Raw genomic sequence first — 23358 nt, forward strand, 5'->3', positions numbered from 1 at the left:
CCTTAATCCAAGATTTGGGATTACTGTAGGACTCAAGCCAGACTTGAACATTTATCCAGGAAGACACTGCATGCTCAAAAACGCTTTTATTTCTTTTATTTCTTTAATTTTAATTGAAATATTTACAAATTCCAGGAGAATCCAAGCGGGAATTCAGCAGGAGAGAACACAGACCGGCTGTGCAATCAATCAATCAATCAATCAATCATTGTTAATTACAGTTCTTTTAAATGAGCAGAAGCAAGGGCTGGGTTCTGATGTTCGTTAGTTAATTAAAATAAAGTGAGCACACCATAAAAATGAAATATGAACACGAGGAAGTCCCTAAAATAAATAAATATGGACAGGTGGCTGTGCTTGTACCTCAGTCTGGCCACAAACCTCGGGAATTCAGCATCCAGCAGGGATGGATTGAAAATCCAACAACCTCAGCCCCCCCAGCACCCAGACTGGTTTTTATCATTGCAATAATTCCCTTAGTATTTGCTTTTTTGGCACATTTTCATTTAAAAATCAGAATTTTACAGTTAATCCCAATTTGATTTTTTTATTGCATTAAGTGAGGCTCCTTTTCCAGTTTTTGCCCCATTTTCAGGGGGTTTTTGGAGGGTTTTTCCCACCTCCAGCTCTTCTCTCTGGAAGGTTTTCCATTTGATTTCCATTTCCATTTCCATTTGGTCTCCCTGGGGGACCCCAAATTGCACCTGGGCTGCTGTGCTAGAGTCAGGAAATACAATGGAATAAAATGGGATAGGATATGGAAAAGAGATAAAACAGAAAAGCGGAATAGAATAGAATAGAATAGAATAGAATAGAATAGAATAGAATAGAATAGAATAGAATAGAATAGAATAGAATAGAATAGAATAGAATAGGATTAGAAAATAAAATCAAAATAGAATTAAAGTTAGAATAGAGTTAATATATACTAGAACAAGACTAGCTCAGGAATAAGAATAGGAAACAGAATATATTAAGAAGAGAATAAGAATAAAAATAGATCAAGAATAAGAACGGGAAATAGAGTAAGAGATTAGAATAAATTAAAGTAGGATAGGAAATAGAATAAAATAGAACAGAATTAGAATGGAATAGGAATAAAAATAGAGTAAAGAACAAAGGACAGAATAGTAATGGGTTAAGAGTCATAACAGAACAAAGAAAAATAATTAGAATAGAATAGAAAATAATAAGAATTAGAATAGAATAAGAGGAAGAGAAGAATAAGAATAAGAATAAGAATAAGAATCAAACTAGAATAAGGAAAACAACAGAACTGGGATAGACTTAGAGAAGAATAAGAGTGAGATCAGGATGAACCATGGGAAGGAACTCTGGGAATTGCCCAGCATCCTCGGGAATACAGTGACAGTCACACACTGACACTTCAGGGACACTGGTGGCTGAGCCAGCTCCAGCAGTGCTGGGCTTCCAAGGCCTCGTTCCGTGCCAGCATCTATAAAACCCCAATCTTCTCCTCAAAACCCATCAGCCCTGTCATTAATTATCCAGCAAGGCTGGCACGGCTGCAGGGAGTGCCCGGAGCCAGCGTGCCCATCCTGGGATGTTCTCTGCCCACAGCCAGGAGCAGCTGGGTGTGATCCCAAGGGTTTCACCACGGGATGGCACAGGGAGCCCTGCTCCTGGTGGGCTGGGTGCCTTTCCCACCCAACCCCTGACGGTGCCATCCATCCCTCCCTCCATCCCAAACCTCCTCCAAGGGGCCAGACACAGCCCAGGGGTCCAGGGGCACCTCAGCCCTCTGGATTTTGAGGTGCTCCACACCCCCAGGCCTCACCACAGAGCCCACCCTGCCCTGATCCAGGTGGGCAAAGGAAACCCAAGCACAGCCACAGAGCAACCAGCCCCACACTTCAGCATTCCTCCGAGGCCTGGCTTGCTCTGGAGCCCCAGGGTGACCTGCAGCTCAGAACAAGGTCAAACAGGGCGTTCACCAAAAAAACCCACCCAGGAACGAGGCTTGGAGCACCCTGCCCTGCCTGGCAGGGAAATCCAGGGGGACTGGGGGAACTGGGGCTCTGCTTCTGGGGTGCAGTTCTCCCAAGAGAAGAGCCTGCCTGGCACCACGGGCACATTCAGCTTTTTCCATGGTTGGCTGTTTCAGCAACCAGAGAAATCAAGGACATCCTGCTGATTTTCTTCCACATATAAACCACAAAGATTTTTTTATAAAAATGTTGCTAATTGTACCTAAAGTGTGAACTTGAGTCATTTATTTATCACTTTGCTCCAGGCTTAAGAACACAAGTTTCTTTTCTAAACAAAGCCTGATGAAACACAGATATTTATTTTTTTCCCCCCAGTATTTTTCCTGGTGGCTTTGACACAGGGAACAACTCCCCCCACCAAAAAAAAACCAAACCTGAAAGCAAACTAGAAACCAGCAGTGGATTTAAGGCGAGCAGATTCAATGTGAGGGGTGAACTAAAACACCTCCTTGGAGTTAAAAAAAAACCACATGCAGCAAACAACTTGGGTGAGCAAATCATGACCCACGGCAGGAAAAAAAACCAAACCCAAAGGCTTTCAACTCGAGTTCCGCTTACCCTGCAAGTTCCCCACTCCGCTTTGTCCCTATTCCCTCGGGAATGCAGGGGCAGGACGGCCCCTCTGCGTGTTCTTCGGGGTACAGAGTATAAATACAGGAGGAGTCATGCCACGGACGAGATGCAGAGATTGCACACGGTTATTGCATGCGCTGGGCTCCCACGGGCCGGGGCCGCGGCCCTCGCTCCGAATCCCGCGGGACGCTCCCGCCTCCTGGAGCGCCGAGCCCACCCCGGCTCCCCCGAGCCCACCCCGGCTCCTGGGCGGCCCCGAGCCCCCGGCAGCCCCCGCTGCCCTCCTCGCTGTGCCAGCCGTGTTATGTGAAGCGGTCGGAATTCATTTTGCGCAGTTTGGGCGGGAGGTTCCCCTCCATCCTGCCCCCGCCCCCCGAGAGCTTCTGCAGCTTGGGGGGCAGCTCTGCCACCGACTGGCTCATGGGATCCGACATCATCTTCGTGGTCTTGGAGCCCAGTTTCTCCTCGGAGTTGCCGGGCACCGAGCTGATGCGCTGGAGTTTCATGGGCAGATCGCCCATGCTGTAGGCCTTCTCCGAGGTGGTGGAGCTCATCCTGAGCAGTTTTTTTGGGAAGTCGTCCCTCCCGGTGATTTTCTGCAGTTTTGAGGGCAGCTTTGTGCCCACCTCGTCGAGCCCATCCAGGCACTCCACGGAGTTGTTCCTCTCCTTGCTGTTGCTGACGGCGGGCGGGATCAGGGGCGAGGACATGAGCAGCATCTCCTCCTGCTCCTTCACGCTGTAGGGCGGGGTGGGCACCTCGAAGGTGGCGTGGAACTGGGAATAATCCACTTTGAAGAACCCTTCCTCCAAGGAGATCACCGGGAAGAAGCGATGGCCCCAGAGCACCTCGTCCTCCGTGTAGGATGTCCTGGCCTGGCACGTCATCCCTGCAAGGAGAAGGGAGGAAGAGCTTCCAGCAGTCCCAGGAAATTAGGGGTGCACAGAAATCCTTCAGCAATTCCATGAAATGGCATTTAGGGGTTTAAATGTATTGAAAAAAAAAAAGAGCATCATTGGCCTGCTCTTGTTTGGAGGAAATGATGCACCAGGGGGGGTTTAGTTGGATAATAGGGAAAATTCCTTCATGGAAAGGGTTGTCCAAGGCAGTGGTGGAGCCCCCATCCCTGGAGGGATTTCAAAGCCCTGTGGATGTGACACCTGGGGGCACGGGCCAGTGGCCTGATGGTTGGACTTTAAAGGTCTTTTCCAACCGTAAGGATTCCGTGATTTTAGGATTCCACAGCTGTTAAATCATCATTCCCAAGGGGAAAGGAGCCAACACCAGCGGGGGGTAGAACTGAGGAATTCCCACCTACATTTACAGACCCTTTGTGAAGGTGCTGCTGCCAAAGGGACATCGGGGCTACCTGAGAAACCTGGGACTAAAGCAGCAGGAGGGCAAACGGGACTTGTCAGATCCCAAAGCATTCCTAAGTTATTCCACATTTCCCTCCTATCCATGGAGGTACACAAAACCAGCCCCTCATCAGCACATTCCAACCCATCAGCAAGTCCTACAAAACACATTTATTCCTCCTCAAAGGCCTCACCAGCAATCTGCTCCCACATCATCGCTGCCAGGCTGGGATCCAGCTCCAAAAGATTAACAGGGAATGAAATCCATGACTAAGAGGCACAACACTGCCCTTCCTCTTCCTCCCACTGTGGAGAAAAGTCTCCTCAAGCACCAGACCTGGCCACCCTGGTGACCCCTGGGAATCAGAGGGTGGTGATGTTCATGGATTGCTGGAGGCTTCCAGAAGAAATCCTGCTTTTTTTTCCCCATCATTATTATTATTACTATTATTTTTAACCGCTCTCTGTAGAAATCTGCAAATAGAATTACGCTGCCATTTGCTCCTCACGCAGCCAAGTGGAAATGTGACATTTGGATTTCAGGAAGCTCCAGCCACCTCTGCAAACACATCCCCTGCCTGGCGCACCAGGAGCCAGGAGAAAAGGAAGGGAACTTGGGAAGGCACAGGAAAAACAACAGCAGGGCTGCAGCGGCAGGAAGCAGGACAAAATGTGACACACAGCCAGGAAAATTCCAGTTTATCCCACTTCATGCTACTGCTGATGGAATCAGTGCTGGTTTTGCTGCTGATCACAAGACAAAACTCTGTTCCCCACTTTATCTCTTGGGAGGAAAATACGAATCCAGGGTTTCTAGCACTGCTCCCACTGCCAGGGAGGCCTCACATCTGCAGGAGCCCACCCAGAGCCATCCCACAGCCTCACCCGGGATGTATTTTGTACTTCCCACTGAATTTTCACCCAGACCCCAGGTGCTCCTCTTTATGGAGTAGAAGCAATCCTATTCCTAAAGGGTTTAGAAAAAACCTGCAATTCTGAGAGAAATGGCAGTTTGAGTGAGTTCCTCATCCAGCTGTGCCCCTCGCTCTGCAGCTGCTGAGCAGCAGCTCCATCAGCAGCTGCCAGAGCTTCCCCTTCTGAGCCTGGGACCTCCTTGGGGACTGAACGTGGGATTGCACATCTGCATCCCCATCCACATCTGCATCCCCATCCCCTTCTGCCTCTGCCTCTCCAGACCCATCTGCATCCCCATCCCAGTTCCCATTCACACCTATTTCCATATCCACATCTGCATTCCCATCCCTGTCAGCATTCCCATCCCATCCACATCCTCATCCCCTACTGGATCCACATCTCCAGACCCAGATCCATCCACATTCCCATCCCCATCCAAATTCCCATTCAAATTCAATCCCAGTCCCCATCCTCATCTGCACTGGCATTCCCATGCCCAGTCCCATGTGCGTCCCCATTCCCACCCCAGCAATGCCATGGCAATGTCCCAAGGGCTATTTCCACCTGCTGCCCCATGGTCCTGCCTCTCCCACAGGCTTTCCAAGGAGGAATTCTGTACCCACTATTACCATGGATAAAGGCATCAGCAGAATCTTGGGAAAATCAGCCACAGATTCTGTCTCTTTCCCACATCAGCTCACTGGAGGGGAAAATATTTGCAGGAACATCATTTGTCTTTCAGGTCCATTTATCTCCTTCCCAACAAAGCCAAGGGCACAAATTATTTAAGAGCCTCTCGGGGTGAAGAGCAGCAGCCAATATTCCCAACCTTCTTGGGAACACGTGCCAGGCAACAGACAGTGCTGAGAGGTGCCACCATGGCCAGGAGGAGAAATCAATTCCCAGCTTTGCTTCCAGCTCTGCTGCGTTTTCCAGCTTTTCCTTTGTGTTCTGTTCTCCCAGCAACGCCTCAGCCCCAGCTCTGAGCTTTCAGTGTTGTTCTGCTGTTCCACGCTTGTATTCCAGCAACAACAGAGCCCCACAATGGATTGGGTGGGAAGGGATCTTAAAAACCACCCCATCCCATCCCAGACAGGGACACCTCCCACTGTCCCAGGCTGCTCCCTTCCCCATCCAGCCTGGCCTGGGACACTCCAGAGAACCAGAGGCAGCCCCAGCTGCTCTGGCAATCCCAGCCCAGCCAGGAATTCCCAGTTCCCAATGTCCCATCCATCCCTGCCCTCTGGCAGTGGGAGCCATTCCCTGGCTCCTGTCCCTCCATCCTTGTCCCCAGTCCCTCTGCAGCTCTCCTGGAGCCCCTTCAGGCCCTGCCAGGGGCTCTGAGCTCTGCCTGGAGCCTTCCCTTCTCCAGGGGAGCATTCCCAGCTCTCCCAGCTCCAGAGCAGAGGGGCTCCATCCTACACCAGGACCCGTGTCCCCACCACACCTCCTAGAAAGCACCAAACCCCAAACCCATGAGCATTTCCACGTTTTCCCACAGAAAGAGCAGGATCAGTTGCGTGCTCCCCACCTCGGCCAGCCCTTCTGATAACCAGCCCAGGATTATTTTCCATTAATTTTGCTCATGGATATCCCTTCTCCTGGCTCCCAGTTTTCCACTCCTGCTGTTGGCACAGGAAGGTTTTCATTTTTTGAGTTTTCCCCCCTCAGCAGGACCCGCAGCCCGTGCTGCTCTGAGGCCTCCACCCCGATCACGGCCTGCTCCCATCTTCCCAAGTTCTCCCCACAATTAGTATCCATTTGCAGGATAAACTCCCAGCCCCAGCTTGGGAGCACACAGGCTGCCTGCAGTGGAATTATTTATTATGGAATCAAGCAGCCGTTTGTCAAAGCAAAAGGCTTTGGAGTGTTTTGTTCCCTGCTCCCAGCTCAGCCACCCTCACCGAGGGCTCCGGGAGCTGGGAACCAGCACAGCTCTGCCTGCACACAAATCCCACCTGAGCAGGTACAATTCCAGGAGAAATACCCCAAAAGATCCAGTAACACCCCTCTCCATCGCTTCAGAACCAGGGAAAGCTTTGTGTGCATATGGGGAGCCCAGAGGAGCTGGGGCTGCCCCATCCCTGAAAGTGCCCAAGGCCACTTGGAGCAACCTGGGCTGGGGGAAGGTGTCCCAACCATCCAATTAAGGATGCTCCTTAATTTCCCTTCCAATCCAAGCCATTCCGTGATTCTGTGACTCGCTGTCAGCCCAGCTCTGCATTCCCAGATTAATGAGGGGGCAGATGGAGGCCAAAAAAAAAAAAAAGCCGTAAATAAACGCTTTGACTAATTCCACCCTCTAATAATCCTCCAATTACTCCAAATTTCCAAAGGGCCCAGATGGAGCCGGCTGTTTTCTAGGGCTCATCATAAATTGCCTTGAAAAGAATCCCAGCCCTGTTATTTATCCCCTTGGATTCCCGAGGCTGGCCGCTGCCTGGGAAATCACGGATCATTAATCGGCTTTTAACAGCCCCCCTGCCCTGGGAGAGGCCTCAGAGGCAATTCTGGCACCCAAAGGTTCCCCGGCTCTTTCCCTCTCCAAAGGAATGCCAGAAATGTCACCTTCAGCCGTTTGTTGGACACAGGGACGATTCCCAGTGGGGAAAAGTTCACCTTCATCAGTGGGGAAGAGGGAATTAATTGGGAATTGCAGCGACTCAGCAGCACGGGGTCCCAACGGCCACAAAAAGTGTCCTAGCACTGGGAGGAAGAGGCATTTCCAGCAGGAATTCCTGGCCAAAAGGCACAAATATCCTTCTTTTTGTCAGGTTTTTACCTTTTCCCTTAGGAAGAGCTCCTGCCCCACAGGAAAAATCCCCGGAGCTGAGCCAGGGGCTCCTCCCTGTGCATTCTGGGGGGAAGATCTGCCTTAAACCTGCAGCTTACCTGCAAAACCTCCAAAACACCAGTGAAAAATTAATCACACAGCAAAGTTTGATGAATTTCTGATAACTGAGCTAATTCAGAACTGTAATTTAAGGCCTGTGAAGGGAGGACTAAAGCCTGACTGGGATTTGATACAAACACATACAACTCTCACCCTCTGCTCTTGCAGGGCTGAGGGAGGACTTGCTGCTGCAGGGAAAGGATTCCCACAGCAACCTCTCCCTTCCAGGAGTGCAGGGAAATGATGGAATCTTGGGGGGCAGAGGGGAAATCAGGGATCAGCCCATGCCAGCCCTGCCATGGGCAGGGACACCATCCCAGGCTGCTCCAAGCCCCATCCTGGGAGGATTCCAGGGATCCAGGGGCAGCCACAGCTTTGCTCCAAACACAGGGACAGCAGCTGGTTCATAAATGGTAAATGGACAAATGGTTCATCCCATTTATCTGAGGAAAACTGATAAAGGGGATAACTGATAAAGGGGATAAATGGGATAACTGATAAAGGGCATAAATGGGATAACTGATAAAGGGAATAATTGATAAAGGGGATAAATGGAATAACTGATAAATGGGATAAATGGGATAACTGATAAAGGGGATATCCTGATGTTCACACCTGGAATGGTGACAGACAGCTGAGATCTGCAATCAGCCAGAAAATGGGGGCACATTGGGAATTGGCAATTCCTGGCTGGGAGGATGCTGAGGCATTTTTTCATAAAACCAATTTTGGTTAAAGATAAAAAAACCACAGCATTTCCTGCAATGGAAGACACAAAATGTGTCCTAAAGGTACCAACCACAAAACCCCTTTATGAATCCATGAAAATACCACAGAGTCCCAGAATTATTTGGGTTGGAAGATGATTAAAGACCATCTAACTCTAACCCCCGGGCAGGGACACCTTCCATTATCCCAAGCCCTGTCCACTTCCAGGGATCCAGGGGCAGCCACAGCTGTTGTGGGAATTAGAATCCCTGGTAATTCCAGCACACAGAGATTTAACACGTGAAGTCTGTGTGCAAAAGGGAGCCAAGATGATCTCCAAGATCCCTTCCAACCCAAACCATTCCACCACCCCATGTCAGACATGGTTTTATCCCAAACTCTTCATTTCTCCTCACCCTGGGGAGCGATCCAGGCTCCTGCCCTGCTCCCCAGCTCAGCCACGTTGTTTATCTCCATTCCATAAATACCTCCTGTGTTATCCCACTGTCCTCCTGGAGCATTCCTGACATTTAAACAGAGCCATGACACCAAAGGCATTTTCCTTATCAGCCAGGCCTCTTCCAGGGGCACTTTTTAATCCTCACAGCCCCAGATTTCCCTGGCACCCTCAGCAGCTCATCCTGCTGTTTGCCAGGACCATCCTTAGCCCAAATCAGGGCAGGTTTCCAAAATCCCACAGAAGCAGCACAGGAAAGCACGTCCTGCTCCTGCTCCTGCTCCCACATGCAGGGATGCAACGGGCTGCTGGCAGGTCGGGAATCTCCTTTTTTTGGTACCAAAAAAAGAGGGGAAAACGAAAGTTTGGCAGCCTCCAGGGCTGGAGCAGGGCTGTCCATCCTTTTGGAAAAGCAGAGGCAGGAGCAGTTATCTGGATCAAACATGCCGTGCAATAACACACACTCCACGCAATAATTAATCCTGGCTGAGAATCTGCCCTGCTATTTTTATCCTCTCCTGATGATTATTTTTTTTTAATCCCAAGCCCGGGCTCCGCTCCTCTTCCCTGCGGCCGGAATGCGTCAGGGCCCGTCGCAGCCCCTGCAGCTCCTTCCCCGGAGCAGGTTCCTTCCCCAGAGCCATCTGCCGCCCTCCCAGGCTTGCATCACTCCCTCCCACCCGCCCGGGACTGACTCAGCAGCACCAGAAGGGCAGCACTCCACTCCCTGCTCCACGCAGCTCCCGCTGGGAGCACCGGGAGGGCAGGGGAAAGGGATGGGAATGGGAATGCAAATGGATCCCCTCTCCTTGGGTGGGGTACTCCCAGGGACGTGGGTAAAGTGGGGCTTGGATAAAGACTGGAACTGCCCATCCGAGCCCTGGAAAAGCGCAGTGATGCTCTCCAGAGCTCCCATCAGCCCCAAGCATGCCCAGATTTTTCCTGACAGCACAGCCCTGTGGAAACATTCTTTATGCTGAACAGAGAATCCCTGGCTGGTTTGGGTTGGAAGAGAAATTAAGGATTATCCCAGTCCACCCCTGCCATGGCAGGGACACCTTCCACTGTCCCAGGCTGCTCCCAGCCCCATCCAACCTGGCCTGGGGCACTGCCAGGGATCCAGGGCAGCCCCAGCTGCTCTGGGCACCCTGTGCCAGGAAAAAACTCCTTCCTGGAAAGGACTGTCCAGCCTGGCAGCCCCCATCCCTGGAGGAATTCCAAAGCCCTGTGGATGTGGGGACATGGGGCAGTGGTGGCCTGGGCAGGCTGGGAATGATGGACTCCATTGTCTCACAGGGATTTTCCTTAAAAAAAAAAAAAAACAACAAAAAACCCCCAAACAAACAAACAAAAACAAAACAAAAGAGCTGGTCCTGCTTTTCATGGAGTTAGGGCTCCAAAGTGCAGCTGGAAATGAGGGGATTCATTTGTAGCTTGGTGGGGAAGAGCCATGGGGAGAAAGGAATGTTCTGTTAAATCCCAGGAGACTGGTGGAGGTCACAGCACCTGAAGGAAGTCTGGGGACCAGTGAGAAAAGAGGGTAAAAAAAAGGTATTTACAATAATTCCTGCTCTCCAGACAAGACCATTTTGATGGTGAGGCTGAGCCCAGCCCTCCCTCCCCTGTCACAGCCACTCCTCCAAACACCCACCCGGCCATATGGGCTGAGCACCAAAATAGAGCTTCCCTCTGCAGCCCCAAAAACACCCCGAGGGATCCAGAGACGCCTTCCTGGGTGGAAAATCCAGCTCTCCTCACGTGGAAAGGGACAGGTTCCTGGGGTGGACACAGAGCATTGCTGGGCTCCAGGATCTGGGGACATTCCCTGGGTGCTGCCAGAGGGGACGTGCTCCACGCCAGCATCCCTGCTTGCAGCCACCCATGGAAAAAGGATGGCTGGGAGACTGATTTAAATAGAACAGAAAATCAGCAGCCACCTTCTGAGCTGAAAATAATCTGTGTCAGCGTCAGGGCTGGTACAGGGAGGGATCATCTGCCTCTCGTCGTCCAGAGAAGCTCTGGAATCCCCTCTGGAGGTGTCCAAGGTACCCTGGGACAGGGGAAGGTGTCTGTCCCTGCTGGGTGAGCTTTAGGGCCCCTTTCCACCCAAACCACTCTGGGATTCCATGATTGACTAAAGTGTTTGGGAATGACCCCTCGGGATTTAGTGCTGCTGGTTTAACACAGGGATTGATTTGTTGAGTGCCTTAAAACATTGAACATTTTGAGGCCATCAGTGCATGCCCAGAGCTGCTTCCAACACAGCTGCTCTGCAATTCCTGCTCCTCCCTGCAACCTCAGCTTGGCAAGGAATTCAAGGGGAGACCCCCAAATCCATCATGGGAGAGGGGAAACAGCCAGAGCTGTGCCAGAGGGGGCTGGGATGGAGATCAGGGCAAGGCTCTTCCCCAGAGGGTGCTGGCAATGCCCAGGCTCCCCAGGGAATGGGCACGTTCCCAAGAGCTCCAGGAGGGTTTGGACAGCGCTCCCAGGGGTGCCCAGGGTGGGATTTTGGGGTGTCTGTGCAGGGACAGGAGCTGGATCTGTGATCCTCCCAGCTCTGACACTCCACAATTCTCTGCAAACCTCACTCAGCATCTCCTCAGGGGACCCCATTGCTCAAAACTCCTGGAAAACACGGGCTGCACCCCTGTGCTCCCAGGGCTGGATCCAGAGCCTGCAAAAGGGGAGCAGCAGCCCTGGCAATCCCAAACCCCCTGTTCTGAGGGATCCTTCTGCTCCTCTGTGCTGGCTGTATCCCAGCAGCTTTCCCAGCTCCTCACCTGCATCCCTGTGTCTGGCACTGGGAACACCCCAGTTGCCATTCCCAGGCTGGAACAGCTCCTGTCCTGTGCCCCAGGGCCGTGCACGGCTGGAACACCCAAACTAAACATGGATTGTGGCATGGAGGGAGGGGCTGGAAAACATCCCTGCCTCACACCAGGGACACACAGACTCCCAGGAAAGGGAGGATCAGCCCTGTGGGAATGGATTTGGGGCTGCAAGAGGCTCTTCAGGAACCCACACGCTCCTTGCTGGGCCACAGATATATGCAAATGTCATGGAATGACAGACTCCCAGGGTGGCTGGGGTTGGGAAGGACAGTAAATCCCATCCCATCCCACCCCCTGCCATGGGCAGGGACACCTCCCACTATCCCAGCTTGCTCCAGCCTGGCCTGGAACACTCCCAGGGATGGGGCAGTTCAAGGGACCCCTGCAGTGAGCAGAGATCTCACTGGGACCTCCCCAACTTGGAAAACCTTTTCCCCTAGGAAAAAACTCCCAGACAGCATCTCCACATCCTCAGCAATTCCACGCTGGATTGTCCCCCTTGGTGACACATTTCCTGACCCCCCAGGTGCAGCACCAGGTGCTCAACACCTCCCAGCTGCTCCTGCATCCGCAGCAGCATCCTCAGACCCTTCCCAGAGGAGAGCCAACATCCCAGAACACCTGGGAGAACAATCCCTGAACCCCACAGGCTGCAGAGGCAGAGGAGGCTCTGAGCTCGGGGATGCTGCTCCCTCCCTGTGTGCCTTAGATCCGAGGGAGGCACAGGGAATGCTTCCTGCAGCGTGGGCAGCAGGGAGGGAGGGAGGGGATGCCGAGCCCACCCGCAGCCAGGGGAGGTTAATTAGGGCCCCATCCCTGGGATGTGATGTCATCCAGCAGGCTCGTTATTCCCAGGAGGATCAATCTGCCACATCCAGCCCGAGCTGCACACATACCCACGTGCCTGCCAGGGTTTCTAATTTTACATCCAAGCCCTGCCTGCCGTGCCCATCGTGCTGATTTAGCTCTCCCCAGGCTGGCTTAAAAGCCTCTGAGTCTGGAGCATTTTTGCCATTTTAGGGAAAACGATGCCTTTTATTTCCTGCAGGTTTCAGCAGCGTTTGGAGTTTATGGCATTGGCAGTTCTGGCCAGGGCTCTTTGCCTTTTCCCATCCCACACGTCAGGGCACTGCTTGGCTTCCAGGGAAAGTCCCGGTGGGCTGCAGGGGTGCTGCTACACCTTCATGGGATCCCAGCCTGGTTTGGGTGGGAAGGGACCTGAAATCCCATCCCATCCCACCCTGCCATGGCAGGGACACCTCCCAGCTGTCCCAGGCACTGGACACTGCCAGGGATCCAGGGCCATCCATGGAATGACCTGTGTGAGGGCCTGCCCACCCTCCCAGCCAGGAATTCCCAATGTCCCACCCATCCCTGCCCTCTGGCTGTGGGAGCCATTCCCTGGGTTCTGTCACTTCTGGTCCCAGGTCCCTCTCCAGCTCTGCTGGAGCTCCTTCTCATCTCTGGACGTGTCCAAGGCCAGGCTGCACAGGACTTGGAGCACCCTGGGATGGTGCAAAGGGTCAGGGTGGTCTGGGATGGGCTCCAAGATCCCTTCCCACCCACCCAGCCTGGAATTCTGTCATTTACACTCCTAAAGCTCTCTGAGGAGGAGCCACTGCTGCTCGTCCTCCCCACCCTTTCCTACCCCCATCGTTCCCAGGTGCCCAGTTTGGGATGAGCAGGGAGGAGGCCCCAGAGCAGGAAGCCACAGCCCCCCCACCATCCCAAAGGGCATTCCAAAGGGAATTCCCTTTGCAGAGCACCCCGGAGCCCCCCAAACCCGGCTGCCCCACAGCACAGCTGGCCCAGACCCACCTTCAGCAGCGCTGGAATGGTGGATCCCACTCCCTGGAAACCATTAATTGTTTTGTTTGTGTTGTCGGGGCTCTCGGGCTGATCTGCTCAGCGCTAATGAGCCATTAACTCCCAATTAGGAGCAGAGCTCTAATTCCAGGCAGTTCTGCTGATGAATTAATTACCAGGTGAGCTCAGCCTCAGAGCCCCAGCACCCAGGGAATGGCATTCCCTAAACACTGCTCCTGGAGACACCAACATGAAACCCCAGGATGGTTTGGGTGGGACACCTTCCACTATCCCAGCTGCTCCAGCCTGGCCTTGGACATGTCCAGGGATCCAGGGGCAGCCACAGCTGCTCTGGGAATGTGTGCCAGGGCCTGCCTACCCTCCTAGCCAGCAATTCCCAGTTCCCAATGTCCCACCCATCCCTGCCCTCTGGCAGTGGGAGCCATTCCCTGGCTCCTGTCCCTCCATCCTTGTCCCCAGTCCCTCTGCAGCTCTCCTGGAGCCCCTGCAGGCCCTGCCAGGGGCTCTGAGCTCTGCCTGGAGCCTTCCCTTCTCCAGGGGAGCATTCCCAGCTCGGTTCCAGAGGGTTCCAGCCCTGCAGCAGCTCCAGGTCCCTCTGATGTGGGAGCCCAGGGCTGGGGCACCTCTGCAGGTGGGGTCTCACCTGAGCACAGGGGCAGGATCCCCCCTTTCCCGCAGGTCCCAGACTCCAGAGGCACCTGGACCCCCTGATCCAGTGCCCTGCTCCTGGAGCCCCATCCCAGGTTTGGTGTGAAATCCTGAAATCCCAGCACAGGGGCTGAGCCCGCTCTGCTGGGAGCGCTGGGATTTGCTCATCTCCTGCTCCGTGTGTCCAGGAGCTCCAGAGAGTCCCTGAGGCTGGAGAACAAGGACAAGGAGCCTGTAATAAATATTGCAATTAGAGGAGGGAGCAGTTCCCTGCATCCCCAGAGCCTCTCCCGGGGCTGGAACGGCACAGGCAGCTCCAAACCTTTGGAGCCCCGTGGCGCTCACTAACGGGCTTGGTTTGGGCTCCAGATGGGCTCAGAGCAGCACGATGACCTTCCCTGGGTGCCTCCAGGGGCAGCTCAGTGTGCAATAAAAGGGGACAGCCTCTGTCTCCATTCCCCAGGAAGGCTGCTGGGACCAGCCAGGAGCGGGCAGGGCTGCAGGCCCTCAGCCCTTCCTCCTGCCCTGCTCCCCAAACCCCCCAAACCCCCCAAAATCCAGCCCGGAGCACAGGGAAGGGAGGCAGGAGCAGCCCCCAGCCCTCCAGGCTCTCTCCAGCCCCAGCACAGCTTTTCCCCTCCATGAATTCCCAATTCCTCCTGACGTTTTTGATGACTCTCCTGGAATGTCCCAGCATTTTACCCACGCCAGGCCTCTCCCCCTGCTCCTGCCAGGCACTTTTATCATCACGGAGCTCACAGCAGCCTGGCTGCAGCTTGGATTGTGTAACACACCCGGAGCTTCTCTCCTAAACCTGACCTTCAATCCAGCCCAGAACCCGCAGCAGGCACAAAGCAGGGCCTAAACCTGCTGGTTTGTGTCACCCTAAACTGGGAGCACCCAGCTGGGACAAACCCGCTGCAAAGGGTCAGACAGGGAAAACAGCCAGGCCAGGCCAGGGTTATTCCCTTAGGATGAGCCCCAGGAGGTGTGGATCTTTGGGAAGGGCTGGGGTGGGATGGGAGAGAGGGGCTGGGAGGGAAATGGGGCTGGGAAGGGGCTGGGGAATCCCTGAGGGAGCCGGGAAGGGGCTGGGGCTGGAGCACAGGAGGATCCCCAGGGATCTTTTCCCTCTCTGGAATTCCCTGCCAGGAGGGCACAGCCGGGGGTCGGGCTCTGCTCCCAGGGAACAGGGACAGGAGCAGAGGGAACGGCCTCAGGCTGGCCCAGGGCAGCTCAGGGGGGATTTGGGGGAAATTCCTTCAGGAAAAGGTGCTCAGGTGGAGTCCCCATCCCTTCTGGGGTTTTTTGTGCCCCTCACCCCACAGCACATCCTGCTTCCCAGAGAATTCCAGGGGTTCAAAACCCCCAAAAGTCAGGAGAAACCCAGAGTTAATCACGAGGAGAGCTCAGGGGTTTGTCCCTTCCCAAAAGGAGACATCGAGTGTGGCTGCTCAGGGACTGCAACCACTGCCCTGGGAAGGCCGGTTCAGCTGGAATCACGGAATTCCAGAAGGGTTTAGGCTGGAAAAGCCTCTCAGAGCATCAAGTCCAGCCATCCCCAGCACTGCCCAGGCCACCCTGCCCTGTGTCCCCAGTGCCACATGCACAGGGCTGTGAACCCCCCCAGGGATGGGGACTTGTGCTAGGCCTGCACAGCCCTACCCAGAATAAATGTTCCCAAATATCCATCCTAAACCTCCCCTGGTGCCATTTAAGGCCATTCCCAAGCCACGATCCCTCAGGAGAGCGAGCCTGTGAGGAAGCAGCTGGGAGGGAGCTGGAATATTTCACACGTTGTGCAGAGCTGGAAATAAAGAATAATAAACACCAAAGTATCCAGGTAGAGGAACAGGTATCCATGGAAAAGCCAGCTGGGTGTTCCTGGCAGGGCTGGAGCAGCACATCTGCCCGAGGCACGGGCCCTGCTGCAGATTATTGAAACAATAAATAAATAACACCGAGGAGGGATCAGTGGGCTGCTGACAAAAACCTCTGACAGCAGCATCCATAACCCACTGAGGGCAAATATCCAGGGAAAGCTGCAGTGCCAGAGGATCCAGGAGGTAAACAAGGAGTGGGAAGCAGCTACAGAGAAAAAATGGCTTGGATTTCAACACAGTGAAGGATTCAAGGAGCCATGCCTGACAAGAACAGGAGGGAATGGCTTAAAATGGAAGGATTTAGGTTGATTTAGGTGGGATATTGGGAAGGAATTCCTGGCTGAAACGGTGGGCAGGCCCTGGCACACATTCCCAGAGCAGCTGTGGCTGCCCCTGGATCCCTGGCAGTGCCCAAGGCCAGGCTGGATGCCCTGGGACAGTGGGAGGTGTCCCTGCCCATGGAATGGGATGGGATTTGAGGTCCTTCCATCCCAAACCATTCCAGGATCCTGTGAACCAGCAGCACCTGAGCAGCGAGGGTTTTACCTGTCCATGAATTTCTCCAGGAGGAGCAGTCTGGGGCTATATTTAGCCAGCAGCATCCCACACCCCAGCGCTCCAGGAACAACTCCAGCCCTCTGCCTTCCCCTTTCCCACCATTCCCAAAGCCCCCTCCAGCTGCAGCAGGCCAGCTCCCTGGATCAGGAGCTGGATCTTCCTCCAGCTCAGGCAGCAGAGCCACAGCAGAGATGGAGTTTTGGTGCTCCCAAACGATCCAGCCCAGCCTCCCACAGCAATCCCAGAACAACGTGGCTCCACGGGAGCCTGCTGCTCCAGAGGCTGTGGGAGCAGCAGCTCAGCACACGCAGGCTGCTCGAGCAGAAGGAATCCTGGCTGGTCGAGCGTGAGCAGGGAGTTTTGGCAGAGCTTGTTGGGGGAGAGGGAACAGGAAAACCATACAAATATGATTGCCTGGCAAAAGATTCTGAGAATATGGGAACCATAAATGAGATTGAAATGGAAGCAAGCTTTGAGATGCCTTAGCTACTGAACAACTGGGAAACACTGGCATGGCTGGTGAAGGTAATGCCCTTTTGATGGAACAATCCCCTCTGCTGCAGACAGGCCCAGGGGTCAGAGCAGACCCTGCTGGCTGGGCAGAGGGGCCCAAAGAGCAGTTTTTGGGGTTTAAAATGTAACACGGTATGGAAATGTAATGACTCTTATAGAATATATATATATATATTCTAGAGTAGATATAGAATATATATTCTATATAAAGAATATACATATTCTATATATTTTATATATAGAATATATGTATTATAGAATATATATCAAATATATCGAATATATATAGAATATAGAACATATATAGAATATATATAACTATATATATAATATATATTCTATATATAGAATTTTTTAAAAAATTTGTATGCAGATGCTATAGGATTTGTATCTTGTATTAGATTGGTTAGTGAGAATTAGAATATTCAGCACAGAAGAAGATTTATGTTACTGTAATGGGAACTTCACTTTTTTTTTTTACTCTTCCTCTCTCTCTCTCTCTTCCTTTTTTCCACACTCTTGCCTCCTTTCTCTTTACCTCTCTCCCTCTCTGGGGCCTGCTCCGAGCTGGCTGGCAGCTCCCTGCACCCACACCCTTTGCAATAAACCCCAAGGTCCAAAACTCGGCTTCAGAGATCTCTGGGTCTCATCCATCCTGACTGTCCTACCCCCCTCATTCCTACACTGGGATCATCCACGGGGAAGGGAAAGAGGAAAGGGAAAAAAGGGGGAAAGGGGGAAAAGGGGGAAAAGGGGGAAAAAGGGGGGAAAAGGGGGAAAAGGGGGAAAAGGGAAGCTCCTGCCCGGCTCTGGGTCAGAATCACCCCCAATTCCCTCTCCTGGGCCTCCAAAGGGATCTCAGGGAGAAGAGGAGGGAGCAGGAAGGCCTGCTGCAGGGAGATGGGGGATTTGGGGAATGGCTGCCTCAGGCAGGAAGACGGAGTGTTATCCAAGATAAAAGTTATGTAAGGGATGGATCCCAGGATCCCCGACTGCTCTGGCTTGGCAGAGACCCCAAATCCCACCCCATTCCAGCCTGCCATGGCAGGGACACCCCCACTGTCCCGGGACACCTCCAGGGATTTGTTGTTCCCAAACTCTCCTCTCCCACCAGACACTTCCCTGCATTTTCCCAGCACATTCCACCTTTTCCTCAGCTTTAAAAATCCCCTTTTCCCAGCCCAGCAGCTCCAGGGGGGCAGAAGGAAGCTGGAGCTGAAGGTCCCAATCCCAGGAAATCCCGGCTCTGCCAGGCCAAACGTGTTTGTCCACGTGACCAAAAAATATTGGATTTTCCACTGACGGATTTCCTATAACGGCAGCACTGGGAAAAGATCTGCGGGATGTTCGGCCCTGAGAGTTTTAAGGGAATATTTTACCATGCTCGGGCTGTGCTTAAAGGATTTAAAATAAAATAAATGCAATTTCAAAGCTACTGCCGATATGTGAAGTGCTGAATCCTCTTTGCCTGTAGCCCTCCCATCCAACACACAAAAAAAATCCCAAAATCTGAATGGAAAGATAAAAAAACCCACGGATAAATTGACCTTTAAATGTCCCTTCCAACCCAAACCATTCCACAATTCCAGAAGTATTCCAGAATATTTTATGTTCCACCTTTAAAGTTGCTGAATTTGTGATGAGGTTTCTCACTGACCCTGAGAACAGACATCCAAAAGAATCCCGTTTCAAATGGCATTATCAGAATCCTGGTAACTTTCAGATCTGTCCCAGCTCTTTGTTCCCTCAAGTTGCTGCATTCCGAGCTCATCCCCATGGATCTCGGAGAACCCTTCCCGTGCTTCCAGAATTCCAGTTTTTTCATGTTTTTAAAAGCAAAACCAGAGGAAAAGGCCTTTGATGCCATCCCTATTTCTTTAATTAAAAAGCCTGGCAGGCTCTGGAGCTCTTCAATCAGCAAATCATGGGAAGAGGTTTCCAAAATAAATTTAATGAGTTTGGAATATGAATGCACAAACCATTCCTGCAGGGTTTTGTCTGCTTTAGATTCCTATTAATGACTCATTTTTTCAGGAATTTCAGCAGCTTATCAATAAATTGCAGGATAACACACCATTATAAAGGGTTACATAATCCCAAACACATCCAGAGGCAAATCCCAGCAGGAAAATCCAGTATGGAAGTCAAACTCTCCACAGGAACGGCAGCAGGAAGCTCTGCTGACAACAGAGCTTCCAATTCTGCATCCCAGCAACGGGAAATGAGGACAAAAGGTTTGGAAAATAAACCCTTGGAATGTTCTTCCCGATTCCAGGTTATCCTAGTAATGGGGGGGGTGGAAGGGATATCCGAAATAACCCGGAATGATCAGCACTGACCCTCAGGAATCGTCTCCAGCTCCGTGTCCATGGGAGCATCTCCACTGGGAAAGGCTCCAAAATGGGGACAACCCGGGACAGCTCCAGGGATTTGCTGTTCCCAAACTCTCCTCTCCCGCCAGACACTTCCCTGCATTTTCCCAGCACATTCCACCTTTTCCCCAGCTTTAAAAATCCCCTTTTCCCGCAAAAAAAAAAAATGGGAACAAAAAATTTAGAGTCTCTGCCACAAAAAATGGGAACAATCCCAGTGCCAGAGAGGGGCTCCTCCAGCTCCTGGGGGCTGGGACAGGGAGGAACTCCCCATGCAGGAATTTTAGGTCATGGAACCATGGAAGGGTTTGGGTTGAAGGGACCTTAAATCCCATCCCACCCTTGACAACTCCCACTATCCCAGTGTCCAGCCTGGCCTTGGGCACTGCCAGGGATCCAGGGGCAGCCACAGCTGCTCTGGGAATTCCATGCCAGCCCTCCCCACCCTCCCAGCCAGCAATTCCTTCCCAATATCCATGCAAATATTCTCTTTTTTCGTTAAAACCATCCCAAGGAATCACCTCCAGCATCCTGGGCCGGGACCCCTCCTGTGGCTCCTAAAAAATCCCTCAGAGGAGACACATCCCTAAACACGTTCCTGGCTGGAATCTGGGGAGGGAAGGAGAGCTCAGCTCAGCCCTGCTGCTCTCCCCACAGAATTCCAGCAAGGATCAGGAGCGCTCAGGGAATTCCAGCAAGGATCAGGAACGCTCAGGGAATTCCAGCAAGGATCAGGAGCTCCCAGAGAATTCCAGGAAGGATCAGGAGCGCTCAGAGAACTCCAGCAAGGATCAGGAGCTCCAAGGGAATTCCAGGAAGGATCAGGAGCTCCCAGCTTCCCTCCTCCCTGCAGGAATTGGCTGGATCCACTTCCCACGCCTTTTCCCCAAAGAGCCCAAAGCCTGGGACCAGGGAGGGTGAGGACAGCAGGGAGGGATGTGGATGTTTCCCGGAATTCCAGCTGCACTGAGGAGCAGCTCCATCCAGGCAGGATGGACCCTCTAGGTGCTGTTCCAGGAGGGAAGGCGCTGGGAAGGGGGATTTCCACCGGCCAGGTGGGACTGAGCAGCAGGAACATCCCACTGCACTCATCTCCCAGAGCCCTCAGAGCCTCTGCAGGCAGGCACAGCCAGGTGTGCTGGGAACATTCCCTGTTAGCCAAACCCCCCTGGGCTGGAGCCGATCAAAGGCAGGGATTAGAGCAGGGAAGGAAGTTCAAGGGAAAAATTCCTCCCGGGCTGCAGCCAACCAGGAGGCTGCAAATCCACGGGAAAAGAGAGAGGTGCCTGAAACCACGGATGTTCACACTCCTAAATCCCTGTTTATTACAATATCAGAGGCAGAAACACCCAGCACTTGTGATCCTGGCTGTAATCTGGGAGGGATTTGCAGCACAGGGAGATGGGGGAGGAATGGAATGGGAATCACCTGGGGAATGGGAAGGAAACTGATTAAAGGAAGGAAAGCTAACAGGAAAAAGTTCCTCACATGCACCTGCCGGAGCCAACCTGGAGGCTCCAGATCCACAGCAAAGCCAACTCAAACCATGGATACTTGGATTCCTAAATCCTTGATTATCATAAATAATGTAAAATAGAGAGGGAGAAACATCCCAGAATCCTGATCCCGTCAGTGCCTTCAGTTCCCTCTCACCTCGTATCCCATCCCTGCAGGTGGCCGAGGCCAGGCTGACCTCATGGATCATCTGCTCCAACCTTTCCTGGCCTCAGCAGGGTCTGGACAAGGTGGTCCAGCTGAACTCCCTCCAAATTATTCCACAAAGGAAAAAAAAAAAAACAAACCCTGGGATTTGTAAATTGTTAAACTTTTTACAGGTCCTGTCAAAGCTGAGGCTGATCCTTCCAGGCCTTCATCCCAACTCCAAGTCACATTCCCAGTACCACACTCAACCTCTCCAAAACCCCTGACTGAATCCCATTTTTCCCTTGCCAGAAGCATCCAGGGATGTGACCCACAGGAAATGCATCCCATTATTCCCAATATTTAATGCCCCTTTGTATCCAGGGATGCCAGGGTTTGCTCAGGGATCACTGCACGTTCCCACAGGAAAACCTCTGCTTTTCCAGAGCTTTGGGCTTCCAGGTGAGGGATGGGAAGGGAAATGCAGCATCTGCTGGGAAAAGCCTGGAACCCAGAGGAGAACCTGGAATTCCTGCAGGATTTAAACCCACAGAGGTGCCCCCTTCCCTAAAAACCACAGCATCCCTGGATGAGCTCTCCCACCCCTCACACCCAGCCCTGCCCTCCCCTCCTCCTGCCTTTGCTCCCACTGGAAGCTTTTCCCAACCCTTTCATTCCCTCCTGTGTTATCCACAGCCAGCACATTTTGCTCTATTTTCTGTCCAATTTTCAGCTCAGCTCCCAAAAATAGGTCACAACATTTGGAACCTTATCCCAGTTAGGCTTTTAAAAAACAGAAATTCCTTTTTTTTTTTTTTTTTTTTTTTTCCCCATTCCCCGTATAATTTCCAGGTTAATAATACTTCCCAAAACAAAGCCAGGGCTTAAAATTCCAAGAGTTAGTTCCAAAAGGGCTTTTCTTCCCTCATTTTGTTTGGAATTAATTATTTGTTTTCTGTCCAATTTTCAGCTCAGCTCCCAAAAATAGGTCACAACATTTGGAACCTTACCCCAGTTAGGCTTTAAAGAATCAGAAATTCCTTTTCTTTTTTTTTTTCTTTTTTTTTTTTCCCATTCCCTGTATAATTTCCAGGTTAATAATATTTCCCAAAACAAAGCCAGGGCTTAAAATTCCAATAGTTATTTCCAAAAGAGCTTTTCTTCCCTCATTTTGTTTGGAATTAATTATTTGAGGAATAAAAACATGCCCGTATAATTTCCAGGTTAATAATACTTCCCAAAACAAAGCCAGGGCTTAAAATTCCAAGAGTTAGTTCCAAAAGGGCTTTTCTTCCCTCATTTTGTTTGGAATTAATTATTTGAGGAATAAAAACATGAAACCTGCAAGGCCTGGTCTGCAGGTCAGGCCTGGAAGTTTTCCATGACTTCTTCCAGGGAATTTTAATGGCAATATCACAAAATTTTTAGGGAAATATCAGGGAGTTCATAGGGAAATATCAAGGAGATTTTAGGGAAGTGCCAGGGGGATTTAGGGAAATGTCAGAGAGTTTATAGGGAAATGTCAGCGAGTTTTTAGGGAAGGATCCAGGAATTTGGAAGAAATATCAGGAAGTCTTTATGAAAATATCAGGATTTTTAAGGGAAGTATCAAGGAGTATTTAGGGAAACACCAGGAGGTTTTTAATGAAGTATCAGGAAATTTTTAGTGAAATATCAGGGAGTTTTTAGGGAAGTATCAGGGGGGTTTTACAGAAATAACAGGAGTTTTTTAGAGAAATATCAGGAATTTTTCAAGTAAATATCAGGGAGTTTTTATGGAGACATCAGGGATTCTTTATGACAACACCAAAGAGTTTTTAGAGGAATATCAAGGAAATTTTAGGGAACTATTAGGGGGTTGGTAAGTAAAGATCAGGGATTTTTTTAGGGAAGTATCTGGGGGGTTTTAGGGATTTTTTAGTGGAATATCAAGGATTTTTGAGAGGGATATAAAGGATTTTTCTGGAAAGTATCAGAGGGATTTTAGGGAAGCATCAGGGAGTTTTCAGGGAAGCACTCAGAGGGTTCACCTCCCTCTCTCTGGGCCGTGCTCTGCTGCCCTGGGGAGGCAGGCTGGGAACATGGGGACTCCACAGCATGGCCCCAAAACAGACCAAAGGTGCCCTGAGCATTCCCTGTGCCCGGGAGCAGCTGGGAAATGCAGGAGCC

General features: G+C 51.7%; 1 protein-coding gene across 1 annotated transcript in view; it reads right to left on the bottom strand.

Moving 5' to 3' along the window:
• Positions 1-79: 79 nt before the first annotated feature.
• The window catches only part of KCNJ3 (potassium inwardly rectifying channel subfamily J member 3), a 29142-nt gene continuing 5863 nt past the window's right edge, over positions 80-23358 (bottom strand). The window contains exon 4 of the mRNA XM_039698683.1: positions 80-3471. Coding sequence (XP_039554617.1) covers positions 2885-3471 — 587 coding nt within the window. The 3' untranslated portion in view covers positions 80-2884. The remainder of the gene's footprint in view (positions 3472-23358) is intronic.

Source organism: Passer montanus, unplaced genomic scaffold, assembly GCF_014805655.1.
Source record: "Passer montanus isolate IOZ18808 unplaced genomic scaffold, ASM1480565v1 scaffold128, whole genome shotgun sequence".
In the NCBI taxonomy this organism is placed as follows: domain Eukaryota; kingdom Metazoa; phylum Chordata; class Aves; order Passeriformes; family Passeridae; genus Passer; species Passer montanus.